The sequence below is a fragment of the Sarcophilus harrisii genome, chromosome 2, assembly GCF_902635505.1.
Source record: "Sarcophilus harrisii chromosome 2, mSarHar1.11, whole genome shotgun sequence".
Classification (NCBI taxonomy): domain Eukaryota; kingdom Metazoa; phylum Chordata; class Mammalia; order Dasyuromorphia; family Dasyuridae; genus Sarcophilus; species Sarcophilus harrisii.
In genome coordinates, this window is record NC_045427.1 from 307,059,455 (window position 1) to 307,082,219 (window position 22,765).

General features: G+C 42.4%; 1 protein-coding gene across 4 annotated transcripts in view; it reads left to right on the forward strand.

Moving 5' to 3' along the window:
- The window catches only part of MIDEAS (mitotic deacetylase associated SANT domain protein), a 135,882-nt gene that overhangs the window by 91,414 nt on the left and 21,703 nt on the right, over positions 1 to 22,765 (forward strand). For all 4 annotated transcript variants that reach the window (XM_031952548.1, XM_031952550.1, XM_031952547.1 and 1 more), the window contains exons 2-4: positions 11,556 to 13,238; positions 15,729 to 16,037; positions 22,244 to 22,589. In XM_031952548.1, the coding sequence (XP_031808408.1) occupies positions 11,829 to 13,238; positions 15,729 to 16,037; positions 22,244 to 22,589 (2,065 nt within the window). In that variant the 5' untranslated portion in view covers positions 11,556 to 11,828. The remainder of the gene's footprint in view (positions 1 to 11,555; positions 13,239 to 15,728; positions 16,038 to 22,243; positions 22,590 to 22,765) is intronic.

Below are 22,765 nucleotides of genomic sequence, written 5' to 3' on the forward strand. Positions count from 1 at the left end.
GAGGAAGGTAATACACACTAAAAGCTAAAAAGTACTAGTGGTGAGCTATAAAGCCTAAGGGGATGGTGGAGAAGTCAGTAGTTCAAAATGACCTCCCCCACTCCCTGTTGTGATAAGATAATTGAGTTCATGGTTTCACCCTCTCGTCAGAGAGGTAGAGAATTCTAATGAGGTGTGAATACCAATGTTGATTGGATCTTTGAGCTGATGAGATTTTCCAGTGATGAGTTTAGTGGGGACTAGGTAAAGAAGTTTAAAAAAAAAAAACAAATAAGTGTATACAAGTGGGAGACCAAGGAAACATCTTCAGAGAATCAAAATAATGTCTGAATTTGCCAAAGTAGAGTGAGTTTTTCATGGCTATCCAAATCTATGCCATCTTCTGAGAACAAGTGGTGACTGACATACTTAGAGTCTCATGGACATTCAGAAATTTATTTAGGGAAATCATGGAGTGTTAGACTTAAGACATAATCTGGAAAACCAGTTTTTATTTCATTATGTGAGGAATGGGGTGAAAGGAACTAGTTTTAGTCTTAATTGTGCATACAGGATACCAAAGAATATATCCAATGTCTTTAGTTTGCTCTCAATCCAGGAACCTTGTGGGCAGGGTTGGAACTCTTTCTCTGTTTGGCAGAAGGATTGTGGTAGTTTGGAGTTCACTCAGGGCTATGACACTCTGGATCAGTCCATCATCGTGTTCAGATGGTATCTCTTACGAAGCTCTAGACAAATAAGGCACTGGATGCCACAGCCCTTTTATTACCAGCCCTTGTAGTTGTATGCTTTGGAAAAATTGGTGGGGCAATCAATGTAGGAAAGGAGGAGCCACAGGAACTAGAGCATCTTGGGTAATAATGTCTTTAGCCTATTCCTGAATAAAATATCCTTACACTTAGATATTGAACACAGGTGTGAGGATAGCCTTGTTTAGAAGAAGGGAGGCCAGAAGCAGCAGTGAATTGCTAGAGAACAGTCTTTCTGGCATCCTGAGCAAACAGAGCTGCAAATTAGGCCTCCTGTTCCAAAATAGGTCAAGCTGCCAAGGCCTTGGTTAATGGGGCCAGAGCCATGCATGGATTTAGTGTAGGGAGTTGAGGATAGGTGAGTCATTCTTGGCCTGGAGTTTTGTTATTATCTCTCTCCCCCCCCCCCCAAAAATGATTGATTGATACTTTATTGTGCACTTACTGTGTGCTAAGTACCATGCTAAGATCTGAAGATAAAAATATTAGCAGTATATGTAAAGAATTTTCTCACAGTTGTGGTTGTCCGTTTTGAAAGCAAAGAAACTGATGTAGAAAAGTGCACAGGACTCGCATTCTCAGTCATCTGCTCAGGAGCATTCTGTAGAATGATTGTAGGTAATTGTGGGGCAGAGTTGGCTGCAGGGGGAGGGAAGGGCATGGCATTTGAGGATAGAGCTTAGGAATTGACCCTTGCTCAGCTCTTTCTCTCTTTGATCTAGAATGGTACCCCCTTTGGTGGAATAGGGTGGGGATCTGGAATGGTACCCCCATTGGTGGAATAGGGTGGGGATCGGACATCTCTTGTTTTGGAGGGTTTCATCCAGGTTTTTTATCAGGATAGTCTTGGAAGCAGAAAATAGTTGTGTGACTATAAACGGGTCACTTAACCTTTGTATGGCTGTTTCCCCATCTGCAAAATAGGAGTGTAAAAAATTTGTTTCCTCCCTACTCACTGAGCTCTTGTGAAGATTACATGAAATAACTTAAGGACTTGTAGTCAGAAACCCCGTTTTCAGATTTTTCCTTTGAGAAAAGTATGAAAATACTAAGTGATTGTTGGGGTGCTGGGAATGGCTCTTGGAGGAGGTCTGAGTCCTCATTAGCCCGTCACCCAATTACACTGTTCTCCCCAGTAGCTATCCATGGGAGCTTAGTACCAGGCTGAGCGTATTGAGCATGTTCCAAGGATGAGCAATCTGTCTTTGAAGTTCCCCCTCCTGGAAAGTTATATATGTAAAGTGATTTCCAAACCCGAGTTCTTTGTAAGTGTGAGTTTTCTAAGCTTCAGGTTTTTCATCTGCCAGATGAGCAGGGGTAAATCTGATCACATTCCCCTCTCCTTACTCAGTAAGATCCAGTGGGTTTCCCATTACTTCTAGGAGCAAATAGAAACTTGTCTCTGGCATTTAAAACCGTTCACAATTTGTCCCCAAACATTACTTTCCTCCAAGTACTACGTACATCAGATAAAATGACCACCTTTTGTCTTGCTCACACAAGTTCTCTATCTCCTCGTCTTAACCTTTTCAATGGTCTAAATTCCTGGAACACTCTCCTATCTCCATCTCCCAAAATCTCCAGTTGTCTTTAGAGATCTACTCAAGTTCACCTTGATTTCTAAACTGCTAATGTCTTCCCAAATTATCTTGTATCTATTTGTATGTATCTATTCATTTCCAGGCTTTTCTCGGATAGATTGTAAATGTCTTAATGGTAGGGGTTGTTTTCATTTTTATTTTTGTATCTGCAGCACTTAGCCCAATTCCTGACACATAACTGAAGCCTACTAAATGCTTATTGATTGATTAATTGGAGTGGAGGCAAATTGTGACAGAGCAGAATATTGAATTTGATGTCTAAAGACACAAGCCCAAATCTCATTTCTGCCATCAATGCTATCTTAAGCAAATAAATAGTAATCAAATCACATTTCCCCACTTCAGGGTCTCAGTTTCCTTATTTCTATAATGAAGGGATAGGTCCGGATGATTGCAAGGTGTCCTCCAGGTGGAAATTCTATGATCAGTCACATAATTTGTAAAATGGAGTTAACTATAGCTGTATCACCCACCTATTTCATCATCTGGTAAGGAGAATTTTTTTGTTGTGGGGGTTGCTTTGATAAACCTTAAAACACTATAAACATGAGCTACTGTTATTAATAATTTCCTGAGCTGGGGATAGGAGCTGTGGCAAAGGTGCTAGATGCTAGGGGCCCTCAAAGTGTGGACTGGTGGCTGGGTAGACTTAAGTTTAAAAAAAAAAAACTTCAGTGCATCTGGTTAGGTCTTGCAGTCTGGAGCATGTGGTAGGAGGATGGTAGGTAATCGTTGGTGGGAGGGTGGCACTTGGGGATAGAGCATGAGAATTGATTCTAAGTTTGCCTTTTCTCTTAATCTGGAATGAAATTACTTTGGTGAAATGGGGGACCAGAGAGCTGGTGCTGGGTTATCTCAATGAGCTTCCCACTAAGAGAGTCTAGGAATCAGGAAATAGGCAAATGTCTTCCTTAGAGACTAGGATGTACCTGTAGAAATCTGAATTTTCACCCCTGTGATCATTAGAAAGCAAGACTCTTCTTACCCTTACTCTCTATCTCCCCACACACTGTCCGGTTCTTTTTTTGTTCTCAGTGAATTTATTGTATGTAGCGAAAGTCTCCAGCCCACAATCCTCTGGTTAGTTCTGGAGAACTTCTATATGTGCTTGAGGTCCTGGCTCCTCCTCCTAGGGCCTGAAGGAACTGCCTTGGTTAAACAGCAGCCTAGAGGGGAAACAAAAAGAGAAGGTAAGACTGAAAAGAGGAGTTGGTTAAAGAAAAAGAAGGAAAAGTATGGAGTAGGTTGTATTATTTTCAAGGAGAACATAAGCTGGGGGTTTCCTTTATCAACGAACCGACAGCAGCTGTCCCTGAAATTTTGAGGCCCTGAGACATTCTTGACAACTCTTCATTCCTTATTAAATCCCTTTTCTTCTAAAGGGAACTAGAACATCCCAGTGGGGCTTCCTTAGTCTTTGGGAACATAAATTAAGAGCTTTGGAGAGGAAGAACCAGCCCTCCACCTTTTCCCCTTTCCCCCGGTCTGAAGAGGGGTCAATCCCTGAAGAGGGATTTGACTGGGGAGGGGAGGAGGAAGATGAGGGTCTGGCTCGCCAGCAGTGGGGGTGACTCACATGCCGCCAAAGCTGTAGCAGAAAGTGTTTTTGCCTAGATGTATAGGAGAACTGAGCTCTGCTTGAGAGGTGGACACAACATCAAACCCCAGGGCCTGTGATTCCAAGATTTCCCCACACAATTGAGATGCATGTGACTTGTGCAGAAATCTTGCAGAGTAAATACTCTAAGGAGACTGGAGAAAGCTGGGCCCCTGCAGAGGGTGAAGTACACTCGGAGAGAGCCGTCTGTTAGTTTAGTGGAACCAAGGAAGTGAAGCAACTGGCTTTGCAGTCCGGCACCTTCTCCTCTCCACCCCCTCTCTGCCTGTGAGGCTGCAGGGCCCCGCAGCTGTTTCCTCGGGGAGGATGGCAGGGACTCGCCTTCCAAAGGCGCACAGATGCCGCTATCGCTGATGGAGAGAAATCTGGGCTAGGGAAACCCTTCCCCAGCAGAAGCCGCAGCAGACAACAGGTGGTCGTGGCGGGGAGGCGAAAAAGAGATGGGGGAGGACAGGGCGAGACGTGGTGTCTCAGCTGTTGAGCAAGCCAGCCCCAAGCTTCCCGCTGACTCCCGGCTCCCTCCCCGAGAGGCTCCCAGTACATAACCCACACCCTTCCCTGGAGACAAAGGGCATTCCTGGCTCGGCAAGAGAACAGTCCTTTTTTTTTCTATCCCTGATAATAGAAGGCTCCCGGGGCCTCTCCAATACCATTGAATCTTAGCCTTCTTTTACTCTCCCTTATGATGATTTTGTAACAGGAAGCATTGCAAGAAAGGGGAGGGGGAGCCCTGCCAAGAGACCCATGCAGATTCTTGGGACAGTAGTCTAGCCAGGGTTTCTGGAAAGGGCAGTACTCTGAAAGGTCTCAGACAAGAAATATCGAGTGGAGGCTCATTTCTGCTTCATTCATTAGGCAGCGAGGTGCTAGTAGATAATGCTGGACTTGGAGTCCATGAAGTGTTTTCAATACTGCCTCATTCACTTGCTAGTTGTGTCATCCTGAACAATTCTCTTAACTAAGTACTTCTCAACCTCACTTTCCTCAAATGTAAAATGGAAATAATGTCTTTCTCCTTCCCTCCCACCCTCCCAAGCTTAAGTGACTTGTCCAAGGTCACACAGCTAGTTATTGTTTGAGAATTAATTTGAATTCAGTTCCTCCCAGCTCCAGGGCCAGTGCTCTATCCACTGGGCCACCTAGCTACCCTGCCCTTTTATTTCTTTCAAAATCATGAAAAAACTATTCTTTCCCAGGTCCCCAGACAGAGCGGACTGACTTGAAAAGTCTACCCAACTCTCTACCCTATAAGAAGCAGTCTTGACTTGCCCGAGGCTTAGCATTTTAGCATTTCCTCAGCATTTTGGGGGTCTTCCCTCCTGAAATCTCTTTATACTGTGAGCCAAGCCTGGGGGTGGCTTTTACTGACTTGAAGTTCTAGATAATTTCCTAAGGTGGGAAGCTAAATTTGTATGTCAAGAGGAGAATCGGGGTTGGGCCAGTGGTATCCATGAAGACCTTCCCTCAAAAGCCTGGATCTCATTGGATTCCGAATTGGTAGAGACTTCCAGCTCTTTCATTTAATGGTTGAAGAAACCAAAAGCCAGAGAAATTGAGCTCTAATAATGGGTACATAGGTCTTACAGATCTGCAGGCCTGACCCTTTCTCCCACTTTGCCATCTCCAAAATAAGAGGATGCACAAGAGAAATTTCAGCTGCAGCAATTTCAACTATAGCTTAGGTGTCAGACACCAGGTCTCAGGGGGACCGGGAGGCTCATTGGCTTTAGAAGCACTCGTGTTTCCCCCAGAGCTGCGTGGCTCCAGTCACAGAGTAAGGCTGCTGCTGTCTGCCTCTTGGACTGCCTGTCTGCCTGCTTCTCACATGCCAAGTATCTCTGGCATCTCTTTAGTCACCAGGCCCCATTACTGTGGTTTGTATGGGGGTTGTCAGGAAGGTCTGTGGTCAGGGGGAGGGGGCAGGCTGGGAGAGTAAGGGGACAGCAGGGGAGGCTTAGAGTTTCTTTGCAGTCACATGGACTGATAATCCTTAGCAACTCTGCCTTCCTCCCCCATTCTTCCCCTACCAGAGACGAGGCTGCCTGAGCTAGTCTGGTGCCGTTGGCTGCAGGCAGAGCTCACTCAGGTTGTTGCCAGGTTGGAAAGCATGCTTCCACTGATGACAAACAATGGGCATGATGTTTCAGGGTGCTTCCGTGGGTGGTTGTTTTCCTGAGTGGGATCTGGTTGCTTCATTCCCTTCAGTGACGCCGGGGCTGGTTGCAAAAGTATTTAAATGCAAGAGAGGATTTTGTTCAGAAGTCTAGTTCTATCAGTTTGTCCTCAATCTCTCCTTTTCTTGCCCCTTTTATCTGTTTGTTGCTTCTGGGGGTCCAGATCTTTGCACATTCGCCCCCTGGGCTCGTCTTTTCTGATACAGGGGGAAAAAAAGGTTCTCCCTCCAAATGAACTAGAACTTTGTGCTGTGACTGAGGCCTAAGGAAGCCAGGGGGGAGAAGGTTATTAAGGGAGGAAACCCAGAGAATCTGGTGGGTCACGTGATGGTGGGGAGCCGAGGAAGGAAATAGAGAAGGAGGAAGTTCCTACTCTACTGTGATGTAGGGTGAAAGTGAAAGATGAGAGGAAGAGAGAGCTGGAGGAGTGAGTCACTGTGGGTCATGCAGTAAGAGGGAGTGAGGGAATAGGTGGTCAGATGAGTACTAGGAGTTAGGCTGGTCTCTTGGAAGGTTAATTGCTCCCTGCAAAAGCCTTCCTTTTGAGAGAAGCGAGGCTGGAAGGGCCAGGCACGGGAAGCGCTGCTGGGGGCTGTCCCACTTGGACAAAGTAGGAGCCAAGATCTTTCAGGCTCGATGCTTCTAGTATCTGATCCTTCTACAGGAGCTCTTCTAAAATGCTATGTGAATGTGAGTCGCTGTTATTATTATTGTTTCCTTCTTGGGTTTTTATCACATTTTTGCGGTATCCTCCTCTGAGCAGAAATAACTTCCCCATCTCAGACTTTCCCTAACATAAACATGATCTTTCATCTGAACTCTTCCCCCTTTCTCATGGTCTGCCCTCCTGCTTCATCACTAACTGCCTCAAGTCTCTCCCCACTTCAGTCAGTCCATTGTCCGCTCGGCTTAAGAGCTTTCTAAAGCCTAGACCTGGCCTTACCTCTGATCTTTTCACCCTCAAATAGCCCTATTGCTTCCACAATCACATATGCGATCCTCTCTTTGCTTTTGAAAGCCCTTTCCTGCTGGAGCACCTGGCTTCTTCCTACTCCTGCCCCAACACTCCCGGCCTCTACATCTCCTAATTTTACTGGTCCCCCATGCCTGCGTAGCTTTCCTGCTTCCTCTCCATGTTCCTGCTTCCTTCAGATTTTAGCTCAAATCCAGCCTTCTGCAAGTAGCCCTTTTCATTCCTCCTGACTTCATTTCTGTTCCTTTAAATTATCTCCAATTTATCTTGTATATATCTTTTATCAGTTGTTTGTGTGCTCTTTCTTCCTTGACCATCTTTTGTCTTTCTTTGATTCCCCAGCGCTTAGCATGGTGCCTGGAACATCCTAGGTGCTTGATGAAGGCTTGTTGACTGACTGTAGCTACCTGCCTCCCATCCTTTTGTCCCTACTGAAGAGGGAGGGACAATCGCTAGCTGTTGCCCCCAGTCACCAGCATACTTCACAGGGTACCACCCACCTGTCTTAGTACAATCTAAGTAAGACTCGAAGTTTCATACAAAGTTTGCTTTTCAAGGCTTCCTTTAGGTATGTACTCTATGTGCAAGCAGGCCAGACCAGCCTGCTTGTTTTCCTTCAGTCTTGTACCTTTGCATAGGTTGTTACCCTGGGTAGGAATGTGTATACATTCCTGATGTCCAATCTTGAAAGTCAGGACTTTATTCAAGGCTCTCAATTCAAGCATTTCCTCCAGTGAGAAGCTAGGAGGCACTTTCATTAAACTTTGTCCAGTGAATGAATCTTTTTTCAAATTTTGCTTTCTTCTCTCCCTCCCCTCTCCTGGAGGCTTTAGCTGCTGGTGTCCTTCGGGGATGGAAGGAGGATGAGGCTTTGAGCTTTAGACAGGCTCTCTCCAGATTTGTCTGTGCTTGAAGCCTCCTACATCAGCAAGAGGCCTTTTCCAGGGCTCTTTGCTGCTAAAGCCTTCCCTTCTCAGATTACATTCCATGGACTTTACATTTTGTGTGTACCTAGCTATTTATAGTTTTCCCACACATATTAAACTGGGAGCTCCTTGAAGGTAGGGTCTGTTTTTGCCTTTCTTTGTATTTCCAGTATTTACACAGCCCCTGAACCTGTAGTGAATGCTGCAGAAATAATTATAGACCAACTTTGCAATTAAGTGGAGTCAAAAACTGGGTGACTGGTGGAGCTTCCTCTTGGGGCATTCGTAATCCATTGCACACTCTGTATTGTAGATCTGTCTCTGTGCCCAGATGTTGGGAGGTCCTGTACAGCTACCAGACTCTTCTCAGAACTTCTCCCAGGGGGCCACTTCTGCTGCCAATGGCTGGGTCAGGAATGTGCCAAAAAGTCCAGAGTCTTGTTCAGCTGGCCTGGTGATGCCTTTGGCAACTGTTTTCCTTTCTGGTGGAGGTACTCCCCCTCCCAAGCATTATCTGAACCTTGACATGTTGCCCCTTCCTTTATTCCCTCCTGTGCTCCCTTGATCCCTCCCCCCATCCAGGAGAAAGGTGTAAGGGATTGTTACATGCTTCCAAATTGTAGAACAGACTAAAATTGAACAAAAAGATGCTTATGGATAGTGCAAAGCTCCAGGTAGATTTCTTAAGGGCCATGGAAGTGCCAAATTGAACACATATTTATTACGTGACTATTGAATGCAGAAAGTTAAAATGATTAATTCAAACAAGACATAGCTGTTCCTCTCTAGGAGCTTATATATAGTCTTAAAGGGGAATGAGATACTCATATAAACTAATTATAAGAAGTAGCTAACATTTATACATCTCTTTAAGATTTATAAAGTACTTTACAAATATTATCTAATTTTATCCTCAGAACAACCTTGGGAGGTATTGCTTATTAACCTCATTTTACAAATAAGGAAAGTGAGGCAGACAACAGTTTCATTATTCTCAACTTCTGTGATCACTAAGTGTCAAGGCTTCACTTGGATCTGCCTGTCTACAAATTTAGTAGTCTGTCCACTGTGTCACCTACCTTTTAGTAACATAGGGGTACTTAGGTGGTACAGTGGATAGAGCGTTGGCCCTGGAGTCAAAAGTATGGAAGTTGAAATCCAGCCTCAGACACTTACTAGCTGTGTGGCCTCAGGCAAGTCAAGACCCCATTTATTTCCCCCAAAAGTGAGATACACAAAATTACATGATAAGTGCATTAGAACTGTTTTTAGTCATCCAACTCTTATTCACTCCATTTGAAATTTTTTTAGCAAAGCTATTGGAGTGATTTGCTATTTCCTTCAGCTTATTTGACAAGTGAGGAAACTGAGACACACAGGGTTGAGTGACTTGCCCAGCTAGAAAGTGCCTCAGGCAAGATTTAAACATTTGGAAAATGAGTCTTCCTGACTTGAAGCTCTACAGTAGTCTATCCACTGAATCACCTAGCTGCTCCATTAAAGAATTAGTAAGTTAGACATGAAATAGAAGGTTGTTATTTACTGAGAGGATCAAGGAATATCATGGAAGAGGCCGCATTTCAGTTGGTTTTTAAAAGCTAGGTAGAAAAATCATAGATTTTGAGGTGGGAAGGAACCATTGAAGTCACTTCATCCTACCCTCATCTTTTATTGGTGAGGCAGCAAAAATGCAGAGAGGTTAGGTTACAGCAGTAAATGACAGAATCAAGCCTGAAATCCAGGTCCTTTACCTACTGAGTGTTCACCCCATTGAAACAGTTTGAGGAGATCTTTAAAAGGACGTCTAATAGTATAATTTGCTTGGAAAGTGAATAGAGACAGATAACATGAGATAGAATTGGGAAGGTAGAATTATAGGTTCATAGATTGTGAACTAAAAGGAATGTTGGAGGCTGTTAGGTCCAAGTCCCTCATTTTAAGATGTGGAAACAGACCCAGAGAGGTTGTGATCTACCTGTGGCTCATGTCTAGTAAGTGTGCATGTGAAATGGGGATTTGAACTCTGGTCTTCCTAACTGCAACTATAAAATCCTATTCATTTTGCTATACCACCTAAGTTATAAAGGGCCTTCCTTTGCTACCCAGACTCACATCTGGGCTTTGTTCATCCCTGGTACAGGAATTTCAAGCCTCTTTTATGTTCTTTTGTGTCCTGGTTGCAGAAAGCCTTGTTCCTGTAGCTTCCTAGGAAATAGCAGCAGCTGGTGTGGTCAGCTGTTTTTCTGCTTCCCCCTGTCATCTCTCTCCCCCCTTCCCCCCAATATACCCAGTGCCTCTGCTGCAGATGTCAGTATTAAGAAGGTGCCAGGAGCTTATATCCCAAAGAGATCATAAAGAAGGGAAAGGGACCTGTATGTGCAAGAATGTTTGTGGCAGCCCTTTTTGTAGTGGCTCGAAACTGGAAACTAAATGGATGCCCATCAGTTGGAGAATGGCTGAATAAATTGTGGTATATGAATGTTATGGAATATTACTGTTCTGTAAGAAATGACCAACAGGATGATTTCAGAAAGGCCTGGAGAGACTTACACGAACTGATGCTGAGTAAAACGAGCAGGGCCAGGAGATCATTATATGCTTCAACAACAATACTATATGATGACCAATTCTGATGGACCTGGCCATCTTCAGCAATGAGATCAACCAAATCATCTCTAATGGAGCAGTAATGAACTGAACTAGCTACGCTCAGAAAAAGAACTCTGGGGGATGACTAAGAACCATTACATAGAATTCCTAATCCCTATATTTTTGTTCTCCTGCATTTTTGATTTCCTTCACAGGTTAATTGTACACTATTTCAAAGTCTAACTCTTTTTGTACAGCAAAATAACTGTATGGACATGTGTGTGTGTGTGTGTGTGTATGTGTGTGTGTGTATATATATATATATATATATATATATATAGTATTTAACTTATACTTTAACATATTTAACATGTGTTGGCCAACCTGCCATCTGGGGGAGGGAATGGGAGGAAAGAGGGAAAAAGTTGGAACAAAAAGTCTTGCAATTGTCAATGCACGTATCTTGTAAATAAAAAGCTATTTAAAAAAAAAAAAGTGCCAGGAGGCCTTGAGGGCTTGGATTGGGGAAGGACCAAGTTGGTGAGGAAACTGTCAGATAGATGGTAGATATATGGACAGTGCTGAAGGGAGTTCAGGGCTGATAACATAGCAAAAGTCATAGGTTCATGGAAAGATTTACTCATTCACACAAGGACATAAGGGGTCTTTTTAATTTATTATTTTTTTAAATTAAAGCTTTTTATTTATAAACATGTGCATGGATAATTTTACAAAGATTGACCCTTGCAAAACTTTCTGTTCCAAATTTTTCCCTTCTTCCCCCCACCCCTTCCCCTAGATGGCAGGTCGTCCAATACATGTTAAATCCAATATGACATAATATTTAAGTGAGTGTTTCCCCCTACCCCCTTTTTCTTGGTTATTGTTTTCCTCAGTACTGACATGTTTCCTTTTTCTTTTGTAGGCACTGAAAATTCTGGCACCATGAATTGGGGGAGGATAAAAGAGATGATACACGGGGTTTGAGAGACCCTTTAGAAGAACCAGAAGGAATCTTAAGTGACTGACCAAGCCTTCCCTTTTCCTGTTCCCCACTTTTCTTCCTTTGTTGACTGGAAATTAGCCTTCGGAACCACTGGGCGGGGAGGGGGGATGCCCATGCTCCAAGGGGCTTTTCCCTGGGGGATGGGCAGCTGGTGAGTGGGTATCTCTTGGCCCCGGCATTGCAAACCACACCATGAACCTCCAGGCCCAACCCAAGGCCCAGAACAAAAGGAAACGGGTTCCGTTTTTCAGTGACCCAGAAACGGCAACAAAGGAACAGCAGCCGCTCAAGGAGGGGCAGTATTATGGTCACGGAGGAACAGTTAGCAGCGTCCCTAGCTCCCAGCCCACGGACCTGCCCCCTCACAATCCCCTGCCGCTACTGAACTCAGTAGTTTACAGAACGGAGCGGGGCAACCCTTCCATGCTCTCTCAACCAGTGGCAGCTGTGAAGTGGTCAAACTCAGTGATGGGCCGGGTGTCCGAACGGGCTGGAGAGGCGGGCTGGCAGCAGCAGTCCCAGCCCTCCCCCCACCCATTGTGGAACCATGCGATCACGATGTACGGTGGCCAGAAAGGGGCCCCTCACCCCGGGGTCGGGGTTTCAGGGTTTTACGGCCACCCCGAGGCCTTGAAGCGCAGCCAGGAGAAAGGGATCCTGCCACTGGATCCCTACAATGATGCCATACAGCAGATGATGTCCCAGAAGGCACAGCTGGAGCTCGGGAGGCCCCAGGGCCCAGTGAACTCCTTCCACACACCCAAGAAACCCCCCGGCCAGCTGCCCCTGCAGCCTTTCCAGTTGGCATTTGGGAACCAGGTGAACCGTCACGTTTTCCGACAGGCCCCACCCGGCGCCAACCCGAGCGCCTTTCCCCCGCCACAGAAGCAGCAGGCCCTCCCCCAGATGCAGCTTTTTGAGAATTTCTATCCCGGCCAGCAGCAGCCTCCTCCCCACTCCCAGCAGCCCCAGGACTTCGGCCTCCAGCCAGCCGGCCCCATGGGCCAGGCTCACCTTGGAGCCCATCACGGTATGGTACCCTGCCCCTTCCCCCCCAATCCCGAGATGAACCCAGAGCTCCTGAAGGCCCTCATGCAGGACCAGCCTACGCAACCCGTGCTACCTCAGGCCCAGATCTCCTTTCCACGGCGCTCCCGACGACTCTCCAAGGAAGGGATCCTCCCGCCCCCGTCATCCACCGCTGCCCTGGATGGTCCTGCTCCCCCGTCCCGGGAAGAGATGTCCAGCAACCTGTTCTTGCACCACTGGTCACAGCAGCAGCAGCAGCAGCACCTGCCTCAGGGTAACGTGGGGCAGCCCCACCCCGACTCTCTGGGCCACGACAAGGGCGCTCCCCTGCTGGCCCAGTCAGAGCAGGCCCTTGGCGGTCAGCAGCACGTGCCGGAGGGGGAGCGGCTGGCCCAGAACGGGCGGGAGCGGGAGGCCCCCGAAGGCAGCGACACTTGGGCAGCCAACGACTTTGGGTTGGTTCGAGGAGGGGTGATTCAAAGCACGCGGCGGCGGCGGCGGGCTTCCCAGGAGGCCAATCTGCTGACTTTGGCTCAGAAAGCTGTGGAACTGGCCTCGCTCCAGAACTCGATGGTGAGAGCTGAGGTCCTCAAAAAAGGGGCTGGGGGGCATGGAAACACTAGCCAGCCTTGTTGGGTATGGAGGGCTGAAGGTCGTGTCAGTCAAGGAGCATTTATCGAGCACCAATTGTTTGCTAGGTTACAAAAACAGGCCCTACCCTTAATGAGCTTGTCTATTATCAGGGTAGAACTCACATATGCCCAAAGTAGAAACAGGGCAATTTGGAGGCAGGGAGATAGAAGGCAGTGCTAGAACTGGTTCTTTTTTCTTTTTTCTTTTTTTTTGCTGAGGCAATGGGGGTTAAGTGTCTCAGGCTGGATTTGAATTCAAGTCCTCCTGACTTCAGGGCTAGTGCTCTATCCACTGCACCACCTAGCTGCCCCGCTAGAACTGATTCTTGAAGGAAACTAGTTACTCTGAGATGCAGAGGAGAGGAAGTGAGTGCATTCATTTCACACTCCATCCTACGTTGTTGTAATACAGGACTTCTTAAACTTTTTCCACTTGCAACCTATTTTTGCCTGAAAAATTTTTACTTGGCCTTGGGTATATAGGTACATAAAATATAAAATCAAACCTTTGCTGATAACAAAATTTAGTTATTTTAAAACAATTCTACACAGTTTACATTTATTTTACCATTTATTAAAGATGAAAGCAAATTTGCACACTAATGAAATCAGATAGGCTTGTTTATATTTACATAAAGAATTAAATCTTGGCTGAATATTTGATACCTTTTACTGTTGCCCCATTTTTTGCAACCCCCACCTTCAATTATGGGACCCACAGTTTTGTATTAGTGTACCTGTTTCCCCCATGTGGGTTCTCTTGCCAAACAGAGGCATTTTCCCTCTTGGGGAATCTCTGTGATAAGAAAGGAAAGCTGTTACAATTAATGACAGGAGATAGAGAGTACAACAGAAAGTATTACCAGTGTGCCAGGCTTAAATTCAAGCACGGTCAACAGGGTTTTATTGAGGGCAACCACATGTACTAGGCACCCAGAGACAAAGCAGATAGACCGTAGCCTTTCCCTCAGAGAAAATATAATGGGGAGAAAACGCACACATATGAAAACACTAAGAGTATTAATTAGGCTAAGCAGATGGGAGGTCCTGATGGAGTTTAAAGAATGCAGAAGATAGTGTAGATAGGAAAAGAAGGCCTCAAGGTGAGACCTGAGAAAAAGTCTAGAATGTGAGATTTGAATGTTCTCAGTGGGGAAGGCAGAGATGAGAAGGAGAAAAAGTGGACTTGACAAAAAATTATAAAAGGATGAAAAAATAAATTTGGAAGGAGGCCAATTGGCCTTCCTGGCCGGGAAGAAGAAGAGGAGGAAATCATTCAAGAAAAAGATTAGAAATTAAGAATGATTAATTCATGTACTTTGGGGAGATCTTGAGGATACCTTGCCCTGACTGCAGCTAGTATGCCTTCTGGGAAATAATAGGAGATAATAATAACTCAATTTTTTATTGTTATGAATATTAATTATACTGTTATTACTGCTACTACTTCTAAGAAGTATCATGGCTAGAGAGCCACTCTCAAAACGGAAGACTTCCTGGCCAGGGAACTTTATCACATTAAGGTTTGCATTTTACAAAATTTTTAAGCTAGACTTCAAGTCCTTCCGATACTATTTGTGTGTCCCTCAGTAACTCTCAGTGTCATAGGCTACTCTCTAAGACCATAGCTTGCTAGGGGCATCTAGGTGGTTCAGTAGACAGAGCACTGGCTCTCGAGTCAGAAGGGCTTGAGTTCAAATACTGCCTCAGACACTTATATGGACAAGTCATTTCACCTTGATTCCTTCCTTCCTTCTTTTTTTCTTGCTGGGAGGCTAAGAGAGGAAGGGAAAGAAGGAAGAAAGGAAGGGGAGAGGGAGGAAGGAAGGAACGAAGATGTTAAAACTTGCAGAGATGGTGCCAGCCTGCATTGGTGGAGGGAGTTCCCTTACTTAAGAATCCTCCATATGAGTGAAATCACCTATCCAGTTTTCATCCCTGTCCATAATAGCAACAATAATAATAACAAAAATTCACATGTATACTTTAAGGTTTGGCTCTTGTTTTTTATTGCTTTAATTTTAAACCACATTATTCACAACAGCCCCTTTTCATCTTCCTTTCCTTCTTCCTCTTTCTTTTCTCCCTCTTTCTCTTCCCCTCATATGCGTGTGGAGTAATAATAGCATATTTTTTCTAAGGTTGTTTGAGAAAAGATAATATTTATAGAGAAAGATTTTTTTAAGCCTTAAAATGTTATGTATAAATGCTAGCTATCATCATCATTAACATCATCACTCTTATTCCAGATGAGATTGCACATATGCAGAGTTCAGCCAGATCCTAATAAGAAGTCAAGGGATCTGACTGTATTAAATGATGTATTAAAAAACTGACATGATAGTTAGAGGAATGAGTAAATCAACCAGAAAATGAAGGAATCGTGTCTCAGCCTTCAGGCCCTAACTCCTTTCTCCCTTTCCCATTCCAGGAGGGAGAAGGCCTCGAGGAGAGGCGGAAGACAGTGGTAGCATCTGCAGCCAAGAGTGTGGTGGAGTTCGCTGGGCCCTCACCCCCCTCCAAACGAGCCCGAGAAGAGATGGTCCCTCTTATCATCCCCGTGTCAGTCCCTGTGTGCAGGGTAGATTTGCCAGAGGTAGCCCAGCTGGGATATTCAGATGAAGAAGGGAAAGTCCCTTTGGCCTCAGCACCTGATCGGAGTCCCACAGAACACAAGCCCTCAGTCATTGTCACACGAAGGAGATCCAACCGGAATCCCACGGCCGATGCGCCAGCCCAGGTAAGAACAACATTTTAAAAACAAAATACTGTTTTCCTCCCCTTTACTTCTTCTCTCCCCCTTCTATATATATTACTGTCCTACGCTCTCAAATAGATTAAAATTTCTGGGGGAAAAATGAATACTGATGGTCTCAAATTTATTGGGAGAGAACACCATATGTCAACTGAAAACAAGTCTGAAGATTTGGTCTTTATTCCTGTCCACTTAGGCTTAATCTCGCACCCTGGTGACTAGTCCTAGAGTAAGCTGTTAAATAGTATTCCAGAATCTGTAGGGAAGGAGGTAGGCCTTGTTTCTGTAGTTTGCATTAAGAGAATTTTGCAACTAAAGAGTCCCTCAGCCCATCTAGTCCAATTCCCCTCACGGAATCACTTAAAACTCTGCCCAGAATTCTTTCCCTTATGCTATGCTGCCCTCCAGTGTTCTTATTGCAAAAGTGACGCTCAGTGGTCTTGAAACTTATCTCAAGATTTTAAACATTGAAAAATCCTACTTAATAGGTATTGTTCTATTCAGATTTATATTGAGGAAGGCTGAAATGGGTGCCTGAGTTTTTGTCCCTATTTTACAGAAGTCATTACCCATAAAACATTGCTCACAGGCGGGTCATCATTGGAAGTTTCATTTTTATCAGTGAGGCCGACCAGCTTGGCAGAGAGGAAAAACTAATTTTAAGAACAACCGCTGATCAGTTGCTGAATCATTTGGGTCAAGAATCTGTTTTGACTTCCTTTTCTGTGTGGATAGTGATAAAGTAGTAGACCCAGGAAGAGACAGTGAAAGGAAAAGAAAAGGTATTAGATAAATTCTCTTTTTTAGTTCTTTAGTAGAGAAGAAATAGGTTCAGGCTTTCTTCCAAAAGGGAAGAATCTTAAGAATTTTAAATCAACAGACGTCTAAATTTTGATACCAGACTAAACACTTTCTCTAGATTCTGTTTTAAAAAAGGAAAAATAAAAAAACAATGGGAGGGGGGAGATGAGAGAGGAAGGGAGGAAGGAAAGGAGAAAAGGAAAAGGAGGGAGGGAGGAAGAGAGACAACCTCCTAATAAAGTAAAAATCCTCATGAATTAATGTTAAATAATAGTAGTCCTTGAATTGTTCACGGAGCATTTACCCCCTTTTCTACTTGTCTCCATGCCCTACAGAAATTGTCCCATGGCTTGTGCCTGGAGCCCTTATTGGAAGCCTGTACTGCTCCAGTATGCCTGTTTGCCTCCCCACCTACCTTATAACAATATAGGTTAGATCCCCTACAGAACACAGACCCACCTTGCCTGAAACTTGCAAAAAAAAAAAACAAAACAAAAAACAAAAAAACGGCAGAAATATCCTGATTCAGTCCAGCCAGAGAAGGAAATGAAGACAGACAGAGGAAGAACTAGGGGGTCTGAGGAGGAGGTGTGTGTTACTGTTCATGGTTGTAAAAGACTTTAAAGAAAGGGGATTAAAATTCATTTGGGCCATTTCTGTTCCTCCTTCCAATTTCTCAAAACTACTCAGGCCAGTAAATCTAAATCCCCCAATTTGGCAAAAAGTGAAGGCCTCTTTCCAACCTAAACTAGGAGTCTATATGCCAGCAAAGGTGAAGAGTCAGAAAGTGAAGGATCGGATGAGAAAAGGAAAAAAAAAATTCAAACACCAACAATATCCAGAAGAAGGAAACTCAATTAAAATCTAGAGCACAAAGGGATAAATCAATAGAGAGAATCCCAAAACTGGAAGGAAAAATAAGTATTAACTCCTCAAAGAGATTACAAATCTTTCTTAATAAATATTAAAAGAGAACCAATGCTTCATGAAACATAGGCTCCCAAGAAAGCAAATCAGCTTAAGCAACAATTTAAAATTATATATTCTGTAAACTTGCAAGCCAATTTAAAAAGATGGACATTTAGTAAAAGAGACATTTGGGGCATTCCTAAAAAAAAAATTAAAAACCTTCAAAAAATTAACCTTGAGCAAAATATTTGATTTGAAAATCTTCCAAATAACAGAAACAAAAGGAAAGTAAATAAATACCATTACTAGGAAATAATAGGTAAAGAGATATAAAATAGATAATCCAAATTTAAAGATTAAAAACAATAAATAAATTAATTTTTAAAAAATCCTCAAAAGTCTTCCTCTCTCTTCTTGCCCACTCTAATTTAAAGAAGATCAGAATTTCTGTTATGAACTCGTATAGTCGAGCAAAACTTTTCCAAATTGGTCATGTCCAAAAAAAGGGATATGTGTGTATCTTTTGCACTTTGAGTCTAGTTTGGGGTACACATAGTATGTTTCATTATTAGTCTAGTAGAAATCTTGATTAGTTATTACAGTCATCAAATTTCCTAAGTCTTTCCAAGTTTTTGGTCTATATAATATGTTTGTCATTGTGTAAGTTTTTCTTTATTATATTTTCCTCTCAGGTTTGCCTGAAATCACTTTTTCATCATTTCCTACAGCCCAATAATATTCTATCATATTTATATACCAGACTTGCTTAATCATTTCCAAATTGATAGATACTTTTTCAGATATCCATTCTTTGCCACCTCAAAAAAAGAGCTGTAAATATTTTAAACTATCCTTAGTTTGAGTTTTTTTTCTGTTTAGGACTAATCCATAAGAAGCTATTTTTAAAAAGAGACTGGTCTACATAATAAAAACATGAAAATAAAAATATAAAGAAAATCCCCTGAGGGAAAAAGCATACAAGAGGATAAATATGTAAACAGAAATTAAAGAAATATGAGAAATGAAGCTGGAGAAATAGAATCCCACATTTTCTCTTCCCCTGAATCAATGTATTTTATAGGACCAAATTACAGAATGAATGGGTACGTAAAGGATAAATGGAAGACAGAATGGGGACAGAGAATAAAATTTTAAAACAGAAAAAAATTAACTAAGAACAAAATAAAACAAAAATTCTCAGAAATATTTAAACTCATCAACATAAGTAGCTTGTGCAAAGAAAAGAGATAATTTGAACTAATCATTTTAACTGAGAGAAAGAAAGGCAGAAAAAAGGAAGAAGAAATTGATAAATTAATAATTAAAAAACCCAATTGGGAATAGAATCAGCAAATGAGAGCAGAAAGGGTAAGAGGAGCAAAAGAGTATATGGGGAATAGGGCTATATCAAAGTAGTTTTAGCAATCAACTGTTGTCTTAAAATAAAAAGATGTTTTAAAATTTTTTTCAAATTTCCCAATATTAAAAGATACAAGTGGAGAAAAACACAAACCCACATCTTATAACTTTAAAAATAAATGGATTCAATAAATCCAAAGAACGCCAAAGAAATTGGTAGGAATAACTAAGAAAACAAACTCCTAGAATGTGATGTTTACAAGAAATACATCTAAGAAGCAAGCCATATTTAGAATCAAAATGAGAGGCTGGAACAAAATTTACTATGCATCAGGCAGATCCAAAAAAGCAAGAGTTGCTTTCAAGCAAAGCAAAAATAAAAATTCACAAAAGCAATTGAGATAAAGAAATTACATTATTCTTAAATGAGACGTAGACGATGAAGTAACATCAATATTAAACATGCAGCAAAAAAGCATCTAAATTTGTAAAAGAAAAAATAATTGACTTATAAAAAAGATGAAGATATTAATACCACAATATTAATATTTCTTTTTTCTTCTTTTTTTTTTTTTTTTGGCTGAGACAATTGGGCTTAAGTGACTTGCCCAGGATCACACAGCTAATAAGTATTAGTGTCAGAGGCCATATTTGAACTCAGATCCCTCCTGACTTCAGGGCTGGTACTCTATCTGCTGCACCAACTAGCTGCCTCTTAATGTCGCTTTCTTTTTAAGAGCTAGACAAAAAATGTGACCATGATGAAGGCAACAACAAATAAACCTAAAATAAGAACAAAAAAAGGAAACTTTGGAAATTAGAGGGAAAATATTTTGGAATACTGAAGGGGCATTAAACTGATCAACAAAACTAAAGGCTAGATGAATTGATGTTATTGAAAGGAGGAGGAGGATGAAATGAACCAAAAATCTCCAAAGCAAGCCAAGGTAAAAAGAAAACAGAGAAGAAATAAAAAGAATCATCAGAGCTTAATATATACACATATCAACACAATTGAGAACTCAAAAAGAAATAGAGGGTTATTTATAAAAATTCAAAGAGAGTTCTTTACAGGAAAAAGAATTTAAATAAAAAAGAACTAGTAAAGAAAAAAACATCTTCTGGATGGATTTATAGGAGAATTCTGTCAAACTATTTAATATCTATAGTACTCAAATTATTCCTAAAAATTGAGGAAAATGCACTTTGTAAAACTCATTTTGAGATTAATTTAGTCCCAATACCTATATGAGCCAAAGAAAGCTGAGTTATTCTCAGCAACATAAATGAATATAAATCCAAAATTTAATACAACATCCTGGCAAATTGACTATATTAACAATCTATCTGAAAAATCATTCACTGTGGTCAAATTGGATTTATGTCATGAACACAAAGATTAGGAAATAGCAGGATTAATCACATTAATAGCAAAAGTATTATAAAGCATATGATCTTATGCTTATATATCTTATGCTAAAAATTCTACATGGTATAAACACAAAAGGATTTAAAAAAAGATTTTTTAAAAATAGCTTTCTAAAAGCCAAAAGTAGCATCAAATGAAGTAAGGAAATACTAGAAAACTTCCCAATAAACAGACGATTTTGGTTACATGAAATTGAAAAACTTTTATGTGGGTAAAAAATGAAGTAAGGAAATACTAGAAACCTTCCCAATAAACAGATGATTTTGGTTACATGAAATTAAAAAACTTTTGTGTGGGTAAAATTACCGATAATATAAGAGGTTAACTGAGAGAGATTCTCTATGTTACTTATCACAAAAGCCTTTCCCCCCCAAAGTGATCAAAGGATATGAATAAATGGTTCTCAAAGGAAAAGTTGCAAACTCTTAGCAATTATATGAAAAAATATCCTAAATCATGAATAATATGAAGAGTGCAAATCATAACTGCCCTGCGGTTTCACCTTGGAATCAATTGGCCAAAATGTTAAGTGAGGGAATAGTTAATGTTGGAGAGGGTTGTGGAAAGAAGAGAAAGTGGCTAAAACTTCTGCACCTTTTGCTCCATACATTCTCCTGCTAGGCAGATATCCCGAAGAAGTCAGTGACAAGGAGAAAAGCTCCTTTATATCAAAATATTTGTAGCTTCCCCCCTGTATTATCAAAGGAAATAAATCTTCAGTTGGGAAATAGCTGAACAAATTGTGGTAAATGAATGTATTGCGGTATTGTTGTACTGTATGAAATGAGAAATGTTGAATACAGAGAAGCGGAGCTGGAACTTATTAAAAAAAAAGGGGGGGGGGGCAAAAATGAAGAGAGCCAGAAGAAAACATACATGGTGACTACAACAAGATACGTGGAAAAAATAAGAATAATAGGAATTGAATGCTGAATGATAATAATAGAATTTTGCCCTAAAGAATAGAAATAGTGAACCGTAGACATGGAACACACACATACACACACACATATACTCTTAGTCCATCTGTGTGTGTATATGTATATATATTGTGTATGTGTGTGTATGTGTGTGTGTGTGTATATATATATATATATACATATACATATATATATAATATATTATGTTTATATAATATATATTATATTTATATAATATATATTTTAGGAATTTCTCTAAATATTCTCTAAAGTTTCTCTTATATATTTATTCCTTATAAATATATATATTATATTTATGTATTATATATATATATATATATATATATATATTTATTTATTCCTTTACCAGTCCAAACCATAGCTGAGAACCCTCTTTGTCCTTTTTCTTTGGTTTTAAATATTTGCATATTTAACTCAATATCTCAATACCATATTGATATTGAGGGACTGGTAAAGGAATAAATACGTATATATATATATATATATATATATATGTATGTGTGTGTGTGTGTATATATATGTACACACATATTAATCAGGTTTTTTGATATGTTTTTTAAACTTTTTTCCTTTTTCTTTCTCTCCCCTCCCTTATCGTGGCAAGAGAGGAGGGAAACAACGGGCCGTGTCAGGAACACAACTTGTATCTGTAAAAGATTAATTTTAACAACCACAGAATCATTCAGGGGGAAGAACCCAAGCACACGCTCTCCTCCACAATGGTGACCTGTCTGTTATCTGCCCTTCCGCAGGCTGAAGACGCGGACGCCAAGGGGGACGCCGAGGGCTCGGTGCGGAAGCCGAAGCAGAGGCCTCGCCCGGAGCCCCTCATCATCCCCACCAAGGCAGGCACTTTCATCGCCCCTCCGGCCTACTCCGCCATCACCCCCTATCAGAGTCACCTGCGCTCGCCGGTGCGCCTGACTGAGCACCCGCCTGACAGAAACTTTGAGCCGCCCCCCTACACGCCCCCGCCCATCCTCAGCCCCGTGCGGGAAGGCTCTGGCCTCTACTTCAACGCCATCATGTCGGCCACGGGCCTCGTCGCCCCTCCCCCCATCACGCCGAAGAGCGCCCACCGCACCCTGCTGCGCTCCAGTGAGTGTTCTGTGACTGGCAAGCGGGGCTTGGAGGGGGGCGGCGGGGGGTCCCGCCCCGGGGGCTCCCTGGGTGAGGCGAGGCCCGGCTGGAAAGGGCGCCGCCCCCCGGCCCACCGTCTGGGCCAGGGGCGCGCCGCTCCCCTCCGGAGAGGGCCTCCCAAGCCCCTCAGCCAC